Source organism: Mastigoproctus giganteus, chromosome 2 (assembly GCF_048544385.1).
Source record: "Mastigoproctus giganteus isolate SK-2022 chromosome 2, ASM4854438v1, whole genome shotgun sequence".
Classification (NCBI taxonomy): domain Eukaryota; kingdom Metazoa; phylum Arthropoda; class Arachnida; order Uropygi; family Thelyphonidae; genus Mastigoproctus; species Mastigoproctus giganteus.
In genome coordinates, this window is record NC_143576.1 from 72,639,506 (window position 1) to 72,659,697 (window position 20,192).

Genomic DNA, 20,192 nt, shown 5'->3' on the forward strand with positions numbered 1-20,192 from the left:
CGGGCTTGGATCAGAGTAAAATTCAACAACTTGGGAGGTGCATTGTGGTCACAGAAGCCGATGCGCCAACAACTAACAAAAAAAAGTGTAGACGTGTTTGTGATAGCTCTGTCGATTATCGTGTTGAACATCGGATTAGTCGGCTGTTTTACCTCACCACCGAATTTTGGCTTGTTGGTTGCAGTTCTGTTCTTGTATAATCTTATTAATTGTGTTTCAAAACTGGAAAATTAGTTTTCTTATTGTGTTTTGTTGCAGTGCCATATTGGAAGATCGTTGATTTTGAAGTGTAAATAATGTATTTTTTTTAGTAATTCTGAAAGTAATGATCTAGTTCTACACTTATGAATAGCTATCTTCAGGATTAAAGGTTGGTTGCTGTACAGTTGGATTATAGAGTTTCCTTCGGAGTATTTGAGCCATTTTTGATTATCCTAAAGTATGGATAAAAGGAAAAATCCGAAAGGCTGGGGGAGGAAAGAAGTGAGATAGGTGCTTTCCTCCTTCCTTCACGTGTTCCTAGATTTCATACAGAGTCAAATAAGGCACCGTTCGATCATAAGCATACTAGAGTCAAGATATCAAAGGCTAGTTCGGCTACAGGGTCAGTGAATAATCCAAGTACTGTACTGGGACTAGTGCAAGAGGTTCAGGGGAGTCTAGTGTTAGTGATTTAACAACACAGGAAATTGTACAGACAGAAGTTCTTGATCAAGACGTTCAAATTGAAGAGATTCAAGAAGGAATCCAGGAGTTGCAGATTTTCTCAGAGCCTAAATCATCAGAGGAATTAGATGTACATTCTGACAACTTAAATATAGATGTGGATAGTTTCATCGGAGAAATTAGTAGAAAAAGCACAGGAACTATCGTACGCGAAAGCGACATTATTGGTAACAGTATTCACGAGCAGCGATGCAAATATGGTGATGTGAACACTATGATCTTATTACAAAGTTAAAGAAAACAGTTGTGGATAATTCCACGAACGAGGTGAACAAAGTTACCAAGGCTGCATCTAACTTTATTTTGGATAAATGGGTAGATATGGAGGTCGTTACCACTGCTTTACTCATTGATAATAAGCGTTTAAAAGCAAGAGTAGATGAGCTTCAGCTGCAGGTAAATATGTTTGATTTGGTCAGAGGGCAGCCAATGATGTCAGGAATGGGTGAGCAGCTACCAATGGTATCGTAAAAAAAAAGGTCAAATGCAGCCGTTGTCGGCCCGCTGCCGGGTGGAGGCCTCCTCAGCGGTTCGTGCTGGGGGGGGGGGGTGGACTGTGGTCTGCCGCGCTGGTCCGGTGTGGGTTGGCGGATCGGCCGTGTTCGGCGGTCGGGGACTTGAGCCCCGGTCTTCTCAAAGAGCGTGTGCTGCTGCGCTCCAGCTCCTGACCGCTCGGCTACGGAGGCGAAATTAGTAGAGTTGGTGGCGGTCGAATGGGCGCCACTGTTAGAGAAGATGTTTTACGGTTCAGGCAATACCGGTCTAAGCCGAATATTATTAGATATTGCTGTGCTAATCAAATTCAATAATTTTATTAGTGCAGTGATATCTGATAATATTGAAACAAATGATTGGTATTCCACTATTGTTACAATTACTAACAAATTATTCTTAACTGATAGTTGTTTTGAAGATATTGAGCAACAGACTGTAATAGAAGGCAGAATTGTCAATATATTGGATCCTCTGAGTTCGAGCTCTTTACTGTTAATGAAGTTAAATCAATTTGTTGTTGTATTAATATAAACAAAACTCCTGGAATTTATTTGTCGGAGAACAATTGTATCAAAAAATTTGCTCTTTTCCTGAAATTTTGGTACATATATTTAATAAATGTATAATTAAGACAACTTTTCCGGGGTTTTGGTACGTTGCTTTGATCAAGTTAATTCCAAAACCTGGTTGTTGTTGTTGTGGTGGTGGTGGTTTCTGGCGCAAGGGCTACTTAGGCCACATTGCGCCTCCCAAATCAATTGATTTTCTACATAAACTGCTCGAGCAGCAGTTAGAAACGGTCATACATTTTTATTTGTTTTAAATAGAAAAAGAATTCAGAGAGAGAGATTTGCTTCTTCACCTATTATGCTATTCAGAGAGAGGTTGTTGTAGATCTGAAATGAAACTAAAAGACGTTCGTCGGGCATTGTTGAACAAGTTACATTCAAGGAGTACATTTTACCCCGGGGGCTCACATCTGGTGAGTATGGGCTTGGCAAACCCAGGGTCCTGAGCTGGATATCATCATTCTTCTCTTTCTTGGTGATTCCTTTCTACTTCTCTCTCTCTCTCTCTCTCTCTCTCTCTCTCTCTCTCTCTCTCTCTCTCTCTCAGGGTAACTCGGGGAATTTTTTTTTTGGCTGGTACAGCATAAGCCTCAGGCTTCCTTGTATCATATGGCTAATAATAATAATAATAATAATAATAATAATAATAATAATAATAATAATAATAACAGGTCATGGGGGGTTTTGTCAGTGACATACAGGAATTTTGGTAGCAGGGAAAAGGAGGTGATTGTCCCTCTGTATAAGGCAATGATCAGGCCAAGGGTTGAGTACTGCGTAGAACTCTGGAAGCCTGATTCTACGAGGCCTGATTCTACTGGACAGATCCTCAATTTGGATCTGTGCCCTCTCAGGTTCTTAACCTGAGCAAGCGGAAGTATCCCATGAGCATTGAGCCTGCTGTACGCATTGAAGGCCTTGTAACCCTCATTCAGATCACCTCGCAGGTGCCTACTCTCCAGATCTATTTATTTATTTCAAACCAATGGAAAGATTTATCTCTTCTTTTTTACCGGTATGCTCCAAAGCGATGCAGAATTTATTGTTTTTTTTTTTAATATTATTATTATTTTTAATATAAAGCTATATTTTATTTAGTGTATTTCTAAGTGCTTTTTTAAATTTTTGTTAAGAAATATTATGTATAGTTTAATTTTTTAATTTTATAATTTACTTCTAAGTTTCTGAAAATTACTGCAGTACTGTATTTGCATTATTATTGATTTTTTTTTTTCGCTTTTATTAGATAAACCATTTTGTTTTATAGAGGGAATTTACTTTCTAAATAGGAGGCGCTTGATGCAGTACTGTTTGGTGCTGTTAATGGTTTGTTTTGGTGGTGGTTTCTGAAATTTGTTTTACAGTGCTTTTAAATTTTTGTAGACTGAATCACTTATGGCATCTGATGATGGTGAAATTGTTTGGAGAAAGGGAAATAAGGTAACTGTATACATCTGGAAGTTTTTTATTTAAGTTTTTTTTTTTTTTTTTCATAGTTGTTATTACAAAACCGAATTTTAATGCATTCTGAAAAATTTCTTACTTGACTTCTTTACTTATATAAACTCTAAAATGAAGGTGATGAATCAATTTGGTCCGCATGATATCAATGGTTTGACCGTAGATGAACATTCTCAGATAGATGCCGAAACTAAATGGTATTTTGCATCTACATTCACACATGAGTTATTCAAGGTGGAGAGGGCATGATGTTTATCAAACTCTAACAGTGAGTTAAATTATTTTGTAATAGCCGAGAACAAAGTGGAGGAGAAATTGTTGAAGTTAAATATAAGAAAGGCACCTGTGGTAGATGGGATCTATCCAATTAGTAAAGGATGTAAGCAAACCCTTAGCCATAATTATGAAAGCATCCTTGGACTCACGTGAAGTCCCTAAGGACTGGAGATGTGTAGATGTGACTCCAATTCACAATGGGCGACAAGTAATTACAGACCTGTTACTTTGTGTTCTGTCCCAGGAAAAACATAATGGAGTCACTGGTTAATGAAGCATTGCAGGATCCTTTAGACAAGACTGCAGCAATAATTCAGACACAGCATAGATTTGTCAAGGGGAAGTCTTGTCTGACCAATTTTATTGGATACTATGATGTGGTCACAATGGAACTGGATGCAAAAAATAATTTTGATGTCATATACTTATATTTCTGGAAAGCTTTTGATACTGTTGCACATGGAAGACTACTTTACAAATTGGTGCAGTATGGCATTAATGGCAAGTTGCTACAATGGATAAAAGGATTGTTGAGTGGAAAAGGACAGTGTGGTGGTGAATTTGTACACGTAAATAACATTAGTCGACTGTATGTTATTGTGGACTAATGTTATTAGTGGTGGCCCTCAGAGTTCGGCCCACTGTTGTTTTGTATGATATTGATATCAATGATATTGATAAAGGCTTGATGTCGAAGTTTGCAGATGATACAAAGGTTGGCAGGGTTGTTAATGACAGTAATGGCAGTGTGCTACTGCAACAGGATTTGGAAAGGTTGGATAGATGGGCGAGAAGTGACAACTGAAGTTTAACATTAACAAATGCAAAGTCTGCATATGGGTAGCGGTAACCCCATAGAAATGTACCAACTATGTGGTGTTACACTCAGGGTACTGGAGAATGAAAGAGTCCTTGGGGTAATTTTGTAGTCAGATATGAAGTTTTCTGAGTAGTATAGACAGGCTGCCATTGTAGGTCATGGGGGTCTTGTCAATGATATACAGGAATTCTGTGAGCAGGGATAAGGATGTGATTATTGCCTTGTATAAGGCAACAGCTGCGAGACTTCTTTTCTTCTTTTCCTTGGTTGGATTACTGTTTCAAAACTTCTGATGTCAACGTTTGTTCAGATCATGTCAGTGAAATTATTCTTGCAGGAATGGAATCCTTTATCTCACACTCCACTTTAAAATCTTGTCCTTTATCTAAACCTTGGTTTTCCAATAAATGTGCTAAGGCTGTTCAAGAGAAGAATGTTACATATTGTAATTGGCTTGTTTCTAATTCTTCAGTTTCATTTTCTGCCTACACCAAAGCTCGCAACAGTTGTAAAGCAGTTATTAATCAGTCCAAGAGTTTGAACAGGGTAAGAGTAGAAAACTTGCTTCTTGCCCTAATGGTAGCTGAGCATTCTGGTCTCTTGCCAAAGCTATTGGCCGCAACTTTTGCCCATCTCTGCCCCCTCCTCTGTCCAAACCAGATGGTTCTGTTGTCACTTAAGGATAAAGCTGACCTGCTAGCATCCCATTTTTCTTCCAACTCATGTATTAATAACCTTGGTAAAACACCATTCCCAACACACTCCATTCAATGCCTCCTGTGGTCCTCCGTCAAAAGGATGTCAGAAGGATTTTGACGAATCTTGATGCATCAAGCTAAGATACCCAATGGTATCTTGATACCGTCGGGACCTGATGCTCCAGGTCCCGATGGTATTTCTCCACTTGTTCTCAAAACCTGTGCTCCTGAACTCACGTCTATTCTTTGCCGCCTTTTTTCACTTTCTTATTTCAAAGGTGTTTTTCCTTCTGCTAGGAAATTTGCTCATATCCAGCCAATTCGTACAAAGGGTGACAAATCCTTCCCATCCAATTATTGGCCCATTGAAATTACTTCTACTCTTTCTAAAGTAATGGAGAAATCAATTAACCGGCAAATCTTAAACTACCTAGAAACCTTCCATCTGATCAACAATCGCCAGTATGGATTCCGTCAGTGTCGATCCACTGGTGATATTCTGGCTTATGTTACCCATTTATGGACTAATTCAATGGAAAGGTTCAGTGAAACACAAGTAGTTGCTCTTGACATCTCAAAGGCTTTTGATCGTGTTTGGCATAAAGGTCTTCTAAACAAGCTTCCATCTTATGGTTTGCCAACTGTTTTTAGTAATTGGTTATCCAGTTTTCTCTCTGATCGCTCACTGAGGGTGATGGTAGATGGCTCTCTGTCTTCTAACTTCTCCACTAATGCCGGTGTCCCCCAAGGTTCAGTTCTTTCCCCCACCCTTTTCCTCTTGTATATTATTGACCTTCTTCCATTGACTGGAAATCCTATGCATAGTTTTGCCGATGATAGCACATTGCATTCCACTTTCATTTTGAGAAACCTTGTCCTGCTCAATCAGCTTCAACTTCTCAAAAATCTGCTACCAATTCCTTAAATGCTGATCTTTGCCAGTGGGGCAAAGACAACCTAGTTGATTTCAACTCTTCTAAAACTCAGTCTTGTCTTATATCTCGCAAAAAGGATTCTTCTGCTCCTATGCTTATCTTTAGTGACATTCCGATTTCTAGGAAAAATGATATATCTCTTTTGTGGATTACCCTGACTTCTAATCTCTCTCTTGGCACAAGCACATCACAAATATTGCTTCCTCTGCATCTAAAAAACTTGGTTTTCTTTTTCGCTCTTGGCGTTACTTTTCTTCCAAACAGCTGCTCACTCTGTATAAATCGCAAATCCGCCCTGCCATGGAATATTGTTCCCACATCTGGGGTGGTTCCCCCAAAATCTCTCTCAGGCTTCTTGATTCCAATCAAAAGAGGGCAGTTAGTTAATTATTGATTCATCTCTAACAGAGTCTCTCCACTCGCTGTCTCATAGACGCACTGTTTCTACTGCATGCCTCTTCTACAGATACTTTCTCCAGGTGGGAAGGAGCAGCAGTGCGTAGCACACGCTTCTTGATTAGACTGGGGTTCTAGCCCATCACCACGAAATGCGGAGGATGCGGAAAGGTCAGGGAATGACCACCGCATATTCCCGGAGCAATATGGCCTTAGTTGCTAATGCTCCTGAAAACCAAATAACAAACAAACATAACAGATACTTCCACGGGCACTGTTCTTCTGAATTGGCTTCTATAATTCCCGCTCTCTCTTTCAAAACAAACCAAACATGTTCCACCACCAGCCAACATCCATTTAATGTCCAACTTCAAACTCACAGAACCAACTTTTCATCTTCCTAATTTATTCATTCAACTGCCGTTTTCGGGAACAATCTTCCTTCATACATATTTCCCTGAAAATTACAGTCTACAGAAGTTCATGTCCAATGCCAACAAATATCTTCTTTCGTCTTCTCAACCTCCAACCCAAGCACGGTACTAAGTACTATAGGGTCTAATACCTCTCGTGTTTGGGGTTTACATAAAAAAAAACAAAAAAAAACAGTCAGGCCACCCCTTGAGTACTGCATACAGGTGTGGATGCCCCATTTTAGGAAGGGTGTAGAGTTGTTAGAATGAGTACAGAGAAGGGCAAGACTGGAGAAGGAAACAAAGGGGTGCTCTTAGGAAGAAAGGCTTAAGTTCTTCTAATTGCAGCTGGAAACTACTCTAGCTAAAGGTGCCTACCTGCGAGGCAACCTGATTGAGGTGTATAAGGCCTTGAATGGATTGAGTAGGATTAATGCTGATGGGATTCTTCCTCTTGCTTAGATTACAAATCTGAGGGAGTATAGATTCAAACTGAGGAAAGACTGTTATAGAATAGATGTGTGGAAGTTTGCCTTTAGCCAGTAGGTAGTTGATTGCTGGAACAAACTTCCATCTGTTGTTGTGTAAGTTGATAGCTTAAATAAATTCAAGGCAGAACTAGAGAAACATTTGGAGTGAAATGGGAAGGAGTTTTTTTTTTTTTTTTTTTGGCTGATGCTGTATAATCTTGCCTTCTTACATGTGCCTCTGATAATGCTAATTTGTTACAGTTTAAACTAATAATTAAAATATTGACGACACAACGTCAAATGGATTTATAAAAAAAGCCGTATTCTACTTGACTATATGTTGTTATTATCACGTTATATTTTTAATAATTGCGTCTATTGTGAAATTGCCTAAAAAAACAGAGGTTAGTGCAATTGAATCATGTCTCTATGCAATAAATTAAAGGAAGTTATTATAGTGGCTTCATTTCATTACATCTCATATCTTCACATTGAGTTGCCTATCATCTTATACCACCCATGTAATTTGGCCCTTCATTCTTGGGTGGGAAGGTACCCTGATGGTAAACAGCTGAAAACCTAGTTGTGAAAATTATTTCACAATATGAGAGATACCAAATGGTGTTTAGTAGTTTAATACTTAACAAAAATTTAAGGTCATAATAATAAGAGTATTATAATAAATTTGATCCATTTGTAGTATTGGTTAAGTCTTCAAATGCTGTTATAGGAAGATCAGAAACATTGCGCCACTGAGAAATAGATGTACAGTTTGAATACATGAGTATAATAACAAATAAATAGGCATAAATATTCATAATAATATTATTATCAATCTTTATTTATTATTCATAATAATAAATAAATAGGAGTAAAAATGGCAGCAAGGAGAAGAGAGGGAAAGCAGTGATTGGTGGGTGGAGACAATGCTCCTCGACTGCACGTTAGAGGCAGATGTCACACGACATGCAACCACTGATTCTTCCTCGCCCGAACATTACTAGACAATTTCATGAGCATTAACAATGAGTATTGTTGATGCATGTCAATAACGGTGCTTTTTTTGGGGACTGCCACCCCCATACCTTCGCTTTTGTGGCTTTCGCGTTATGGTTAACAACAACAGATGTAAGTTTGTTGAACAATCAAGCACCGCTGACTGAAGGTAAACTTCCACACATCCATCCTGCAACCATACTTCCTCAATTTTAATTTTCGTTTCCTCACATGTGAAGTCTCAGCAAGAAGAAAGCCATCACTATTGAGGTTGCTCAGTCCAATCAAGGTATTAAACACTTGAATGAGGGCGCCTCCGTAGCCAGGTGGGCAGGATCAGCAGTGCGTAGCACACGCTTCTTGATTAGACCGGGGTTTGAGCCCGTGACCGCCAAATACTGAGGATGCGGAAAGGTCAGGGAATGACCACCGCATACCCCCGGAGCAATATGGTCTTAGTTGCTAATGCTCCTAGAAACCAAATAACAACAACAACAACTTGAATGAGATCTCATTGCATGTGCCTAGTTTATAGATGCTGCAATTTTCAGAACTGAAGCCTCTCTTGGTACGAGCACCTTTTGTTCCCTTCACCAATCTTGTTGCCCTTCGCTGCACTTGGTCTGTCTAGCAGACCTACATCTTTCCTAAAACAAGGTCTCTGGACTTGAATTCAGTACTCAAAATATAACCATTGCCTTGTACAATGGAATAATCGCCTGCTTATCTATTCTAGCAGAGGTTCTGTACAACATTGACAAAATTTCATGAGTGGTCCTTTCATGCAGCTTATCTGCATGGCTTACAGAAATTCAAATGACTGCACAATTACCCCTAGGCCATTTTTCACTACCCTGAGTGTAGTACCACACAGTTGGTATGTTAATCTGGGATTACCGCACACCATATGCCAGTGTTTCCCATACTTTTTTGGTCACAGAACACTTTTCATCTCACAACATATTCACAGAACACGTACGAAACACAAGTTTATTGGAAGCCAAAGAACTGTTTGCTAATATTTTATTACATACAACACACTGTGCATCAGGAGCATCTTTATTTCCAGCACATGTAAAGCTGAGATTCAAATAACTGGCATTATACTTTCGTTTTGGTCTTTTATTAATTGATTCTTGTTTTTTCACTATGGATTTTTGGGGAACAAAAGGTTGCGATTGTTCATCGTCACTTTGAAATATGACATTATTGTGTTCGCTTTCATCAGTCACAGTTACACTGCTAGAAGTACTTTGCTTCTCATTTTAAAGTTCCTTTTTTCAACCTCAAATCCATGGTCACATATTTTAATAATAATATTTTGAAATACTAATAATTATCGAAAAAAATTTATACAAGGAAGTGAGTTTAGTTATGATATTGGTTTGCTTCCCCCTCCTTCAACCCGTGTATTCCAGGCTAAATCACATAAGAATGGCATATTAAATCACTAGATTGCTACTTTCGTAGATGTCACTACCTCTATGCAAAAGCCCGCCAAAATAGTGTTTAGTGGCCTATATGATTGTAAGTCTATGCCAGTATATTAATAACCAAAAAAAAAAACTGTTAAATATTATAATGATACAATAGTGGTGTATGCTATAAATATGCAAATTTTATTTTTTTAATTATTAATTACAATTTTTTATGGCACACTTGTTTACATCTCATGGAACACAGTTTGGGAAATGCTGCCATATGCAGTACCTTTCAATTGTCATTGTTAAACATCAGTTGCCTATTTCTCAGCCCATCTGCCTAATTTTTTTAGATCTTGGTTTCAGTAGCTTACCCTTATTTCTCATTAACCACCCTGCCAGCCTTTTTATCATCTGCAAACTTAGGCAGTAAGCTTGATATATCTTCATAAATATCATTAATAAATATAGAAAACAAAATTGGGCCCAGCACTGAACCTTTGGGAACTCCACTAATAACATCTTTCTAAGAAGAGCAGTGTTCATTGGTAACCACTCTGTCTTCTCCCACTCATCCACTCTTTTATCCCTAGTAGTAACTTGATCCTAATGCCACGCTCTCTGATTTGTACAGCAGTCTTTGATGTGTTTATACATAAAAATATTACACAATATTACAAAATATTACACATAAAAATATTTACTCTTTCCTGATTAGTACAATGTTTTTTTTTTTTCCCTCCATTATTCTACGGTTTCATTTTTATCACTGTTTCAGTTAATAAAACTTCCTTCCTTATTGTATATTTATATATATACATACAGTGGTACTTAAAGAAATTACTTCACCTCAATTTTTAGATTTGTCCTTATACTGGCAGCTAATCTTTTAGAACTATTTGAAAGAACATAAGTAATAATTATACACATGCAAAACTATTAAGTAAATTCTATAAACGCAGCGATTTTTTTTTTTTTTTTCATTACTTTGCTCGTAGTAAGATGACAAGCAGGTATATAACCAAATAAACATAATGAAAGCACATTGAAGGTCGATTCATGCTAGTGGTGCACTGAAGAGACACATCCTCAGGAAAAAAATAATTACTGTATTTTGAACAAGAGTATTCACACCAGAAAGTATTCTCCCTTCACGCTGCAGTGAAGTGAGTATACGCAATCGTTCAGGAGAATTCTTGAGTATCCTTGACCATGAGTGGAGTGCTAGTCTGAACAGGTTGATCATGGCGAGTGTGCGCGCCTGCCTTTCCCTTGGTTGCTGATTCTGGTTTTTTTTTTTTTTTTTGTGTGTTTTACCTGTTTTGCTTTTTCTTTAATGCCACTGGATCACTGCTATGGATGAAAAATTAATAGAGCTTGTCTGTGACAAGCCTGATCTCTGCTATATGGGATTTGCCAGTTACAGCGATAACATACATAAAAGTAAAATGTGGAAGGATAAAGGGAAAATTTTAAACAGAAAAGGTAAATTAACATTTTTATCTGGATACAATTTAGTTTAAAACCTTTTCAAATATTATCTAGTTGCCACAAAACAGATTCAGCTTCTCAATTAAAAGATTTTGTAAAAATTTTTCACACTTCAAAAGCCACCTCACTAGAATTACCTGCTTGCCTTGACAAACGCAAAGTACTGCATATGGGTAGCACTAACCCCAGTGAAAGGCCACCATTGTTTTTCGTATCAGTATAGGAGATACTGGAAATTTCTACCTAATTTGTAGCAGTGTAAACAGTGTCAGCAGAGAATTATAAACTATAAATTAATAATTTAACCTGTCTTGTAGATGTAACATACGACAATAATAACATTAGTAGAGCTTTTAGAATCGGTGATTTGGCATAGATAGCTGGCATCAGAGTTCAAATCACGTGGGTGGCAATAGATAGTTAAATTTATTACCTATTATAAATACTTCAATTTTACAAAGGTAACGTTTTAACTTTAATACATATAACCACTTAGATTTTACAAACATAACATTATAACTTAGTACATATAACTTAAACTTGACAGGAGACACGAAATTAATAAAACGTAATTTGGAAGGAGATAAAACTTGATACTGAAATATATATATAATGTTATAATATAACTGCATTGGGATAGAAGTTTAGTGTAATATTTTAATTGTATTAAATTTATATTTGATTTGTATTAAAATTGAATTGAAATAATGCCTCAGATCAGAGCAGCAAAGCAAAAGGCAGTGGGAGTGCCTTGGCCCAAGGAAGAACTGAGGGGGTAGTTGTCCTCTGAATCACAGCCTTTTGAAATGTACTGCTTGTGTGCTGTTTGTGAAGCGATCAGTAACAAGACATGATATTGCCAAGGGGAATGTCTTTGTGTGTGTTTGATGTAAGGAGCATGAGGAAATGAGGTGTCAACTCAGTGTTGTTATGGGCCTTTATGAGAGCTTGAAGAACAGGGTAGATGCCCTCGAAGGACTTAAATTGAGGGGGGCCTATCAAGCTCTCATCTGCCCATATCAATGCCAGAGCTTGCACTTGAACATCAGGCAACACAGTGGCAATTGCCAAGGCAGAATGCACTTGTCCCACAGGAACTAGTTGTTGTCAGTGACTCCATCATCAGGGAAACGGGGAATATAGTGTGCAAAAAGGATAAGTGGAACAGGGTATATCTGCTTGGGGCAAAAGTTCACTTTGTAGAGTAGATTTTTTTTAAGGGTGCAAAAGGTGATATTGTTGTACACATTGGCACCAATGATATTAAGAGTAGGAGAACGGCGGAATTACTTAGAAAGTACAGGTCAATGTCGAAAAAAAGCCACGAGTTAGGGTTGAATCTGAAGGTGTCTGCAATTCTGCCCAGACTCAATAGGAGGGAGAATATGATGAGACCCTTGTCAATCAATTTGGCCCTGGAGAGATTGTGCAAGGCTCATTGGGTAGACTTTTTTTCAGCCTGGTTTGTGCTTGTTAACAGGAGAGACTGCTTCTACAGGAATGGGATATACTTAAATAGAAAGGGTGCAAGAATATTTGCTGATGCTATCAAGGCAGTGTTAGGTGTGTCAGAAAACTGATAGCTTGGGATTCCCCAAGCTATCAGAGGTGAATGTGATTCTTGCATCGGTTCTATTGGAATGAGCAGCAGCAGCAGCTTGGAAAATAAGGTGTAGGTGCTGGGGATTTCAGTGACTGCTGGGATTTATTGCGGAACAAGTAAATACATGAGCTCTGTTAGGGTAGCTAAGAATAAGAACATGTGCATGTACACTTGCGTGTACACCAATGCTAGGAGTGTAGTAAATAAATTTGATCAATTTGAGATGCTGGTCAAAACATTAGTCAGATATTGTTGGGATATCAGAGACGTGGTGTCACACAGATATATAATGAAGAATTGGAATTTGGGGGCACAATGTGTACAGGAAGGGGGCACAATGTGTACAGTTGACATGGGTGGAGACAGTGCAGTGTTGAGTCAGTTTAGTGTGACATAAGCACTGGGAAAGCAAAATTGAGAGTAGGAGTGTGCTATAGGCCCAGTGACTCTGATGAGTTTAATGAACAGCTGTACAGGCAAATATAGTTTGCTAGTAAATCAGATGGTCTTATAATGAGGGATTTTAATTTCTCAGATATTGACTGTAACTTGTGGGTTAGTCATCATTCACACACTAGCAATTGTGGATATAGTGGATGATTGTTTCTACAGCAGCATGCTTGGGAGGCAACCAGAGGGAGTAATACACTTGATTTGATTATCAGTAATTATTCTTCATACATTAAGAATATGCAGATAAAGAAGCCACTAGGTGGCAGTGATCACAGTGTGCTGATGTGGGATTTACTCAAAGGGGTAACTACCAAAAGGGGTAAAGGGAAGAGTTTTGCTTTCGTAAAGGTCTGAGATACGGAGGTCTGAGACAGTTTTTAAAGTCTGTACAGTGGGACCAACTGATGAGGTTACCAACCGCATATTCTAAATGGGAAGCATTCAAAGGATTAATCTTGGAAGCTATTAGGCTTTTTGTACCAACTAAGAACTATTGTTCAAGGTTTAGACCTAAATGGATGTCAGATGAACTAATGAGACTTATCGCAGAGAATAAAAATGCATGGAATATTTATAATTTAACAGGTGACACAGAAGCCTATGGAAGATATAAGCTGGTCTGTAATCAAGTCACAAAGTAGGTTGGGCAGGCAGAGGCAGATTACCAGTAATCTTTGGCAAAGAATGAAAAGAAAAACAGCAAAGATTTCTTTACTTATTTAAATAAGTAAAGTAAAGAATGGATTAGATTGTTCCACTTGATATCGTTGGTCCAACTGTTAATGATCCTGCTCAGGTAGCTAACAATAAGGTAATAATTTACAGACGAGGGTAGTAAGCTCAGGTAGTAATTTAGACGAGAAGTTATTCACGGAGGGGAATATCAGAGGTGTAGTAAACTATGGTAGTGAGTTAAATGATTTTTTAATAACTTATAGAGCAAAGTGGAGTAGAAATTGTTGAAGATAAACATAAAAAAGGCACCTGAGGTGGATTGGATCCAAATAGTTATATTAAAGGAGGCGGCAAAGGAAGTAAGCAAACCCTCAGCCATAATTATGAGAGCTTCTTTGGACTCAGGGGAGGTACACATGGACTGGAGATGTGCAAATGTGACCCCAATTCATATTTGCACATCTCCAGTGTGAAAGGAGGATGAAAGTGAAAGGGTGACACAAGTAATTACAGACCTGTCAGTTTAACTTCTGTTCTGAGGAAATAATGGCAGCACTGGTTAAACAAGCACTGCAGGATCATCTAGACAACACTTTGGTTATAGTTTGGATACAGCATTGGGTTTGTTAAGTCTTGTCTGACGAATATGATTGGATAAAATGATGTGGTCACAAAGGAACTGGATGCAAAAAATAATTTTGATATCATATACTTGGATCTTAGGACAACTTTTGATACTGTTGTACATGGAAGACTACTATACAAATTGGAGCAGTATGGCATTAAGGGCCGACCGGGCTAGCCGAGTGGGTAAAAGTACCTGCCCGGCAACCCAAAGGTCGCGGGTTCGATTCCCGCCTCGGGCTTGGATCAAAGTACTGCAAAAACCTTGTGAGGGTGCAATATGGCCACAGAAGCCGATGCGCCAACAACTACCAAATCAAAAAAAAAAAAAAAAAAAAAAAAATGGCATTAAGGGCAAAATGCTGCTAAAGGGATGGTTGAGTGGGAGAAGACAGAGTGGTAATCAATGGACTTCATGGACTGTAGTTATTAGTGGAGTCCTGCAGGGTTTAGTGCTGGGTCTATTGCTGTTTTCTGTATTTATTAATGATATTGATGAAGGTGACCAGCTGAACCATGAGGCCGAAATCAAAAGCAGAATTGAACAAGCCAGGCAGGCATTCACCAAATGGAGAACCCTCCTCACTGACAGAAGCTTGAACATCATGCTCAAATTACGCACATTGAAATGCTACATCTGGCCAATACTGCTCTACGGTGTAGAAACCTGGACTCTAACATCAGCCACTACAAAAAAGCTCCAGGCCTTCGAAATGTGGCTCTACCGAAGAATGCTGAAAATTCCGTGGACAGCCAAGATAACCAACGCACAGGTCCTGCAGGACATGCACACGGAACGGGACCTGCTCAAAACCATCATCAGCAGGAAATGCAAATACCTAGGTCACATCGCTAGGAACCAACAAAAATATCACCTACTACCACTCATCCTGGAGGGAAAGATCGAAGGCAAGAAACGCCCAGGCAGACCGAAAATGGCATGGCTAGATAACATCAACACCTGGCTTCACATGACAACAGCACAAATTCTACACGCAGCGCTAGACAGAGAACAATATCAAAACGAAGTCGCAAACGCCATTCGGCAGCATTAAAGAAGAAGAAGATTGATGAAGGTATATCAGGCTTAATATCTAAGTTTGTAGATGATACGAGGGTTGTTAATGTCACTAATGACAGTACGCTACTGCAAGAGGATCTAGAAACGTTGAGTAGATTGGCTGAGAGGTGGCAACTGAAGTTTATATTGACAAATGTAAAGTATGCATATGGGTAGCAGTAACCCCAGAGTAACATATCAACTTTGTGGTACTGTACTCCAGGTGGTAAAGAATGAAAAGAACCTGGGGTTAATTGTGCAGTCAGATATGAAGATTTCTGGCATGTTGTCTTGTCAATGATATATATAGGAATTTTCCTAGCAGGGATAACGTGGTGATTATCCCCTTGTATAAGGCCACAGGTCACAGCTTGAGTACTGTATACGGGTCTGGAGGTCTCATTTTAGGAAGGATGTTGAGTTGCTGGAACGGGTACAGAGAAGGGCAACAAGATTAATGAATGAAACAAAGGATTGCACTTACGAAGAAAGGTTAAGATTTTCAAATTACCGTGTCTGACGACTAGGCACCTGCTTGATTTGTTGTTTGTTTGTTATTTGGTTTTTAGGAGCATTAGCAACTAAGGCCATATTGTTCCGGGGATATGTGGTGGTCATTCCCTGATCCCTCCGCATCTTCCGTATTCGGTGGTCACACGCTCGAACCTCAGTCTAATCAAGAAACGTGTGCTACGCACTGCTGCTCCTGCCCACCTGGCTACAGAGACTCCACCTGCGAGGTGATCTGATTGAGGTGTATAAGGCCTTGAATGGTTTGAACAATCTCAATGCTGATGAGATTCTGTCTCTTGCTCAGATCAGTCACCTGAGGGGACAAATTCAAATTGAGGAAAGACAGTTGTAGAATGGATGTGCGGAAGTTTGCCTTTACCCAGTGTGTGGTTGATTGCTGGAACAAACTTCCGTCTATTGTTGTTGAAGTTGACAGCTTAAATAAATGCAAGGCATAACTAGATAAACGTTTGGAGCGAATGGATGGGTAAATTGGAAGGTTCTTTTTTTTTGGTTGATAATATGTTTGCTTTCTTTTGTCATATGCCTCTACTAATTCTAATGCTAATGTACTGACTGTGTGGTACTACACTCAGGGTAGCAGGGAATGAAAAAGAACAAAGAACTGGGGGTAATTGTGAAGTTGCATATGACGTTTTCTGAGCACTGTAGATAGGCTGCCAGAGCATGTCATGGGGTTTCTTTAATGATATACAGGAATTTTGCTAGCAGAGATGAGGTGATTATTCCTTTATATAAGGCAATAAATAGTCAAGCCACATCTTGAGTATTACGTAGGGGTCTGGAGGGAAGGATGTAGAGTTGCTAAAATGAGAACAGAGAGAAGGCCAACAAGATTGGCGAGGGGAACAAAGGGGTTCTCTAAGCACCTGCGATTTGATCTGAATGAGGTGTATAAGCCTTGATTGGTTTGAGCAGGCTCAGTGCTGATGGGATTCTTCCTCGTGCTCAGATTACAAACCTAAAGAAAGATAGATGTAGAACAAATGTGCCAAAATTTGCCTTTAACCAGCAGATAGTTGATTGCTGGAACAAACTTCCATCTGTCATTTTGTAAGTTGATAGCTTAAATAAATTCAAGGAAGAAATGGATAAAAGTTTTTTAATGGATTGACGAAATGAGAATTTTTTTTTTTGTCTGATTCTGTGTAATCTTCTTTCTCGTATTGTATGCTTTTACTTATGTTAATATCTTAAATTTCCAGTTACCATTTATGTATTTTCAGAAAAAGTAGAAATTTCTGGCTGAATAAAATTGGGTAGAATATATATAGTTAAAATTACTTTATCAGCATATTCAGTATTTAATTTTAATCTCTGGTAGATTTAAAATTTTTGAGTAAAAATGCCAAATGCATATTTTGCTACCCTCCAAGCACAACATAACCTATAATTAAAGAGTAGACTGTCAATTGTATTTTCAATATTAGTGCAGGATATATCTTCAACAAATATTCATTGAAAAAGCTGGATCTCCAACTATGACATGTGGTGCTGTTTGTTACATTCTAGGAAGCGGTTTGCCTTCAAGAATTTCAGGAGTTGCATTTTCTAAACGTTTTTAATGTTTAGAAGTCGTGTAAATGCAACCATCTCTATTTCTTCCGTACGATCCAATATCAACAGTGATAAATGTGTAACTGGCATCAACGAATGTTAATTGAACTATGGAAAATGTTTTTTTATAATTAAAATACAATGGGCCAGTGTTTTGAGGTGCTTCTGTTATTATGTGCTTGCCCTCTAAAGTACCTAAACAGTTTGGGAAATTCCACTGAATCTAAAAATTATTAGCTGTATCTTCCCAAATATAGCTAAAAAATTCCTTAGCTATTAAATTTGTTTAGCTTTATCTTCCCATATAGCTAAAAAATTATTATTACCTATATCTTCTCAATCTTTTCTTTTGGCATAGGAATTCTTTCTCATAATAAATTTTTAATGATTGCTTCGCAATCTTCATGACCAATCTTCTGCACAGTAGAATGTCCAAGCCTGTAACTGAACGCAATCGCTCGAAATGGGACTTCAATTCCCAGAAACCTGCAAATGAAAATTGTCAAGAATTAAATTTTTGTGGTAACTGTTTAGAAAAATTTTTGTTATTTATGTATTTTCAGGAAAAACTGATAAATTAATGAAACATTATATGTTCTTCTTCCAGTCACATAGCTCCCTGAGGAGCTGCTGTGGCCACCAACAAATTACTCCAACTGCATCGATCATGTGCTATACGAGCAGCATCACAAAGTGTCATGCCCAGAAGTTCACTGATCTCCCATCCTTCCACCTAGTAGCAGGTCTTCCTCTACACCTCTTCCCCTTGGTTTTTTTTTTTTCATTATATTCTTCAACAGAAAATTTTCCCTTCTTACTATATGACCAAAAAACTTTTTCTTTTGTTGATTCTATGAAGAAGAAGAATTTTAGGCCTGCCAGTTTTATTCAATACCCACTCATTTGTTCTGTGATCCAAGTAGGAAATACACACTATTTTCTACTTGGATCTCCTGTGTTACAGGAGAATACTTGGACACAGTATTGTAACACAACATTTCAAATGCTTCAATTTTTTTCCTGTCAACTCTTTTCAGATTCCATCCTTCACATCCATAAGTGGCAACTGGAAAAATTAACGAATCAATGATTCTCAGTTTCATCTTTAGGGCCAGATCATGATATCTCCATAATTTTATCAGCTCAGCGACTAATGTTTTAGCCATTGCCTGTCGTCTCTTTACATCATTTGAGCAGTCACTATTTTTTTATTTATTCTTGACTCTAAGTAATAAAATTCATGAACTTCTTCGATATGGCGCCTCCGTAGCCAGGTGGGCAGGAGCAGCAGTGCGTAGCACATGCTTCTTGATTAGATTGGGGTTCGAGCCCGCGACCACCAAATACAGAGGATGCGGGAAGGTCAGGGAATTACCACCGCATATCCCTGGAGCAATATGGCCTTAGTTGCTAATGCTCCTAAAAACCAAATAACAACAACTTTTTCGATATCTTGCCCATTAACCCTCACTTTACTGGAATCAAGATTATCACCAACCACCATAATTTTAGTTTTACACACATTCAGAAACAATCTTTTTTTCTTACTTGCTTCACATACTCTCCTCAGAGTTCCTTTAAGATGACCCTTAGAATTACAAATTAGCACAGTATCATCTGCATAACGAAGGTTTTTTTATCTTCAGTCCTCTAAGTTCCAATTGATGCCAGTCTCTAAATCTTCCAGAGCTTCACGCATGATATCTTCGGCATAAGGATTTAAAAGGTGAGGTGACAAAATACAGCCCTGCCTGACACCGTTACCTATTGTGAAAAAGTCCTTGTTTCCCATGTTCATTCTCACAGTTCCTTCCTGTTCCTGGTACAGTAGCTTAATCAGCTGAATTATGTGGATTGGGAAACCCATAATAGTCATCGTTTCCCATATAATTTCTCACGCTGAACACAATCAAATGCTTTTGCATAATCTATAAAAGAACAAAACGAATGGAACATTGAATTCTTTGCATTTTTCAATAATCGATCTTAGGCTTAAGATCTAGTCTCTGTTTCCTCTACCTATTCTGAAACCTACTTGCTCTTCTGGCATTTCTTTTTCAAGTTTTCTTGAGATTCTGTTCAATATGATTTTAAGAAGAATCTTGCTAGCGTCAGAAATTAGGCTAACAGTCCTGTAATTCGAGCAGATTTTCAGATCTCCTTTTTTTGGTAAGGCGATGAAAAGTGATTTCTTCCAATCTGATGGCCACCGTCCCATTTCCCAAATTTTTACAATCATTTTTATGAGAAAACTCGGCACCCTTCACACCTGTAATGAATTAATGTAATGAATGGGAAGCATTAAAGGAAGTAATTTTGAAAGCTACTAGGCTTTTTGTCCCAACTAAGAAATACTGCTCAAGGTTTAGGCTCAAATGGATGTCAGATGAACTATTGAGACTCTTGGCAGAGAAGAAAAATGCATGGGATGCACATAACTTGTCAGACAACACAGAAACCTATGGTGGTTACAAGCTAGCCTGTAATCAAGTCACAAAGGAGGTTAGGCAAGTGAAGGC

General features: G+C 38.3%; 1 protein-coding gene across 2 annotated transcripts in view; it reads left to right on the plus strand.

The window, feature by feature from the left end:
* The first annotated feature begins 3,086 nt into the window (after positions 1 to 3,086).
* The window catches only part of Smn (survival motor neuron), a 184,938-nt gene continuing 167,832 nt past the window's right edge, over positions 3,087 to 20,192 (plus strand). For both annotated transcript variants that reach the window (XM_090368512.1, XM_090368511.1), the window contains exon 1: positions 3,087 to 3,230. In XM_090368512.1, coding sequence (XP_090224638.1) covers positions 3,186 to 3,230 — 45 coding nt within the window. In that variant the 5' untranslated portion in view covers positions 3,087 to 3,185. The remainder of the gene's footprint in view (positions 3,231 to 20,192) is intronic.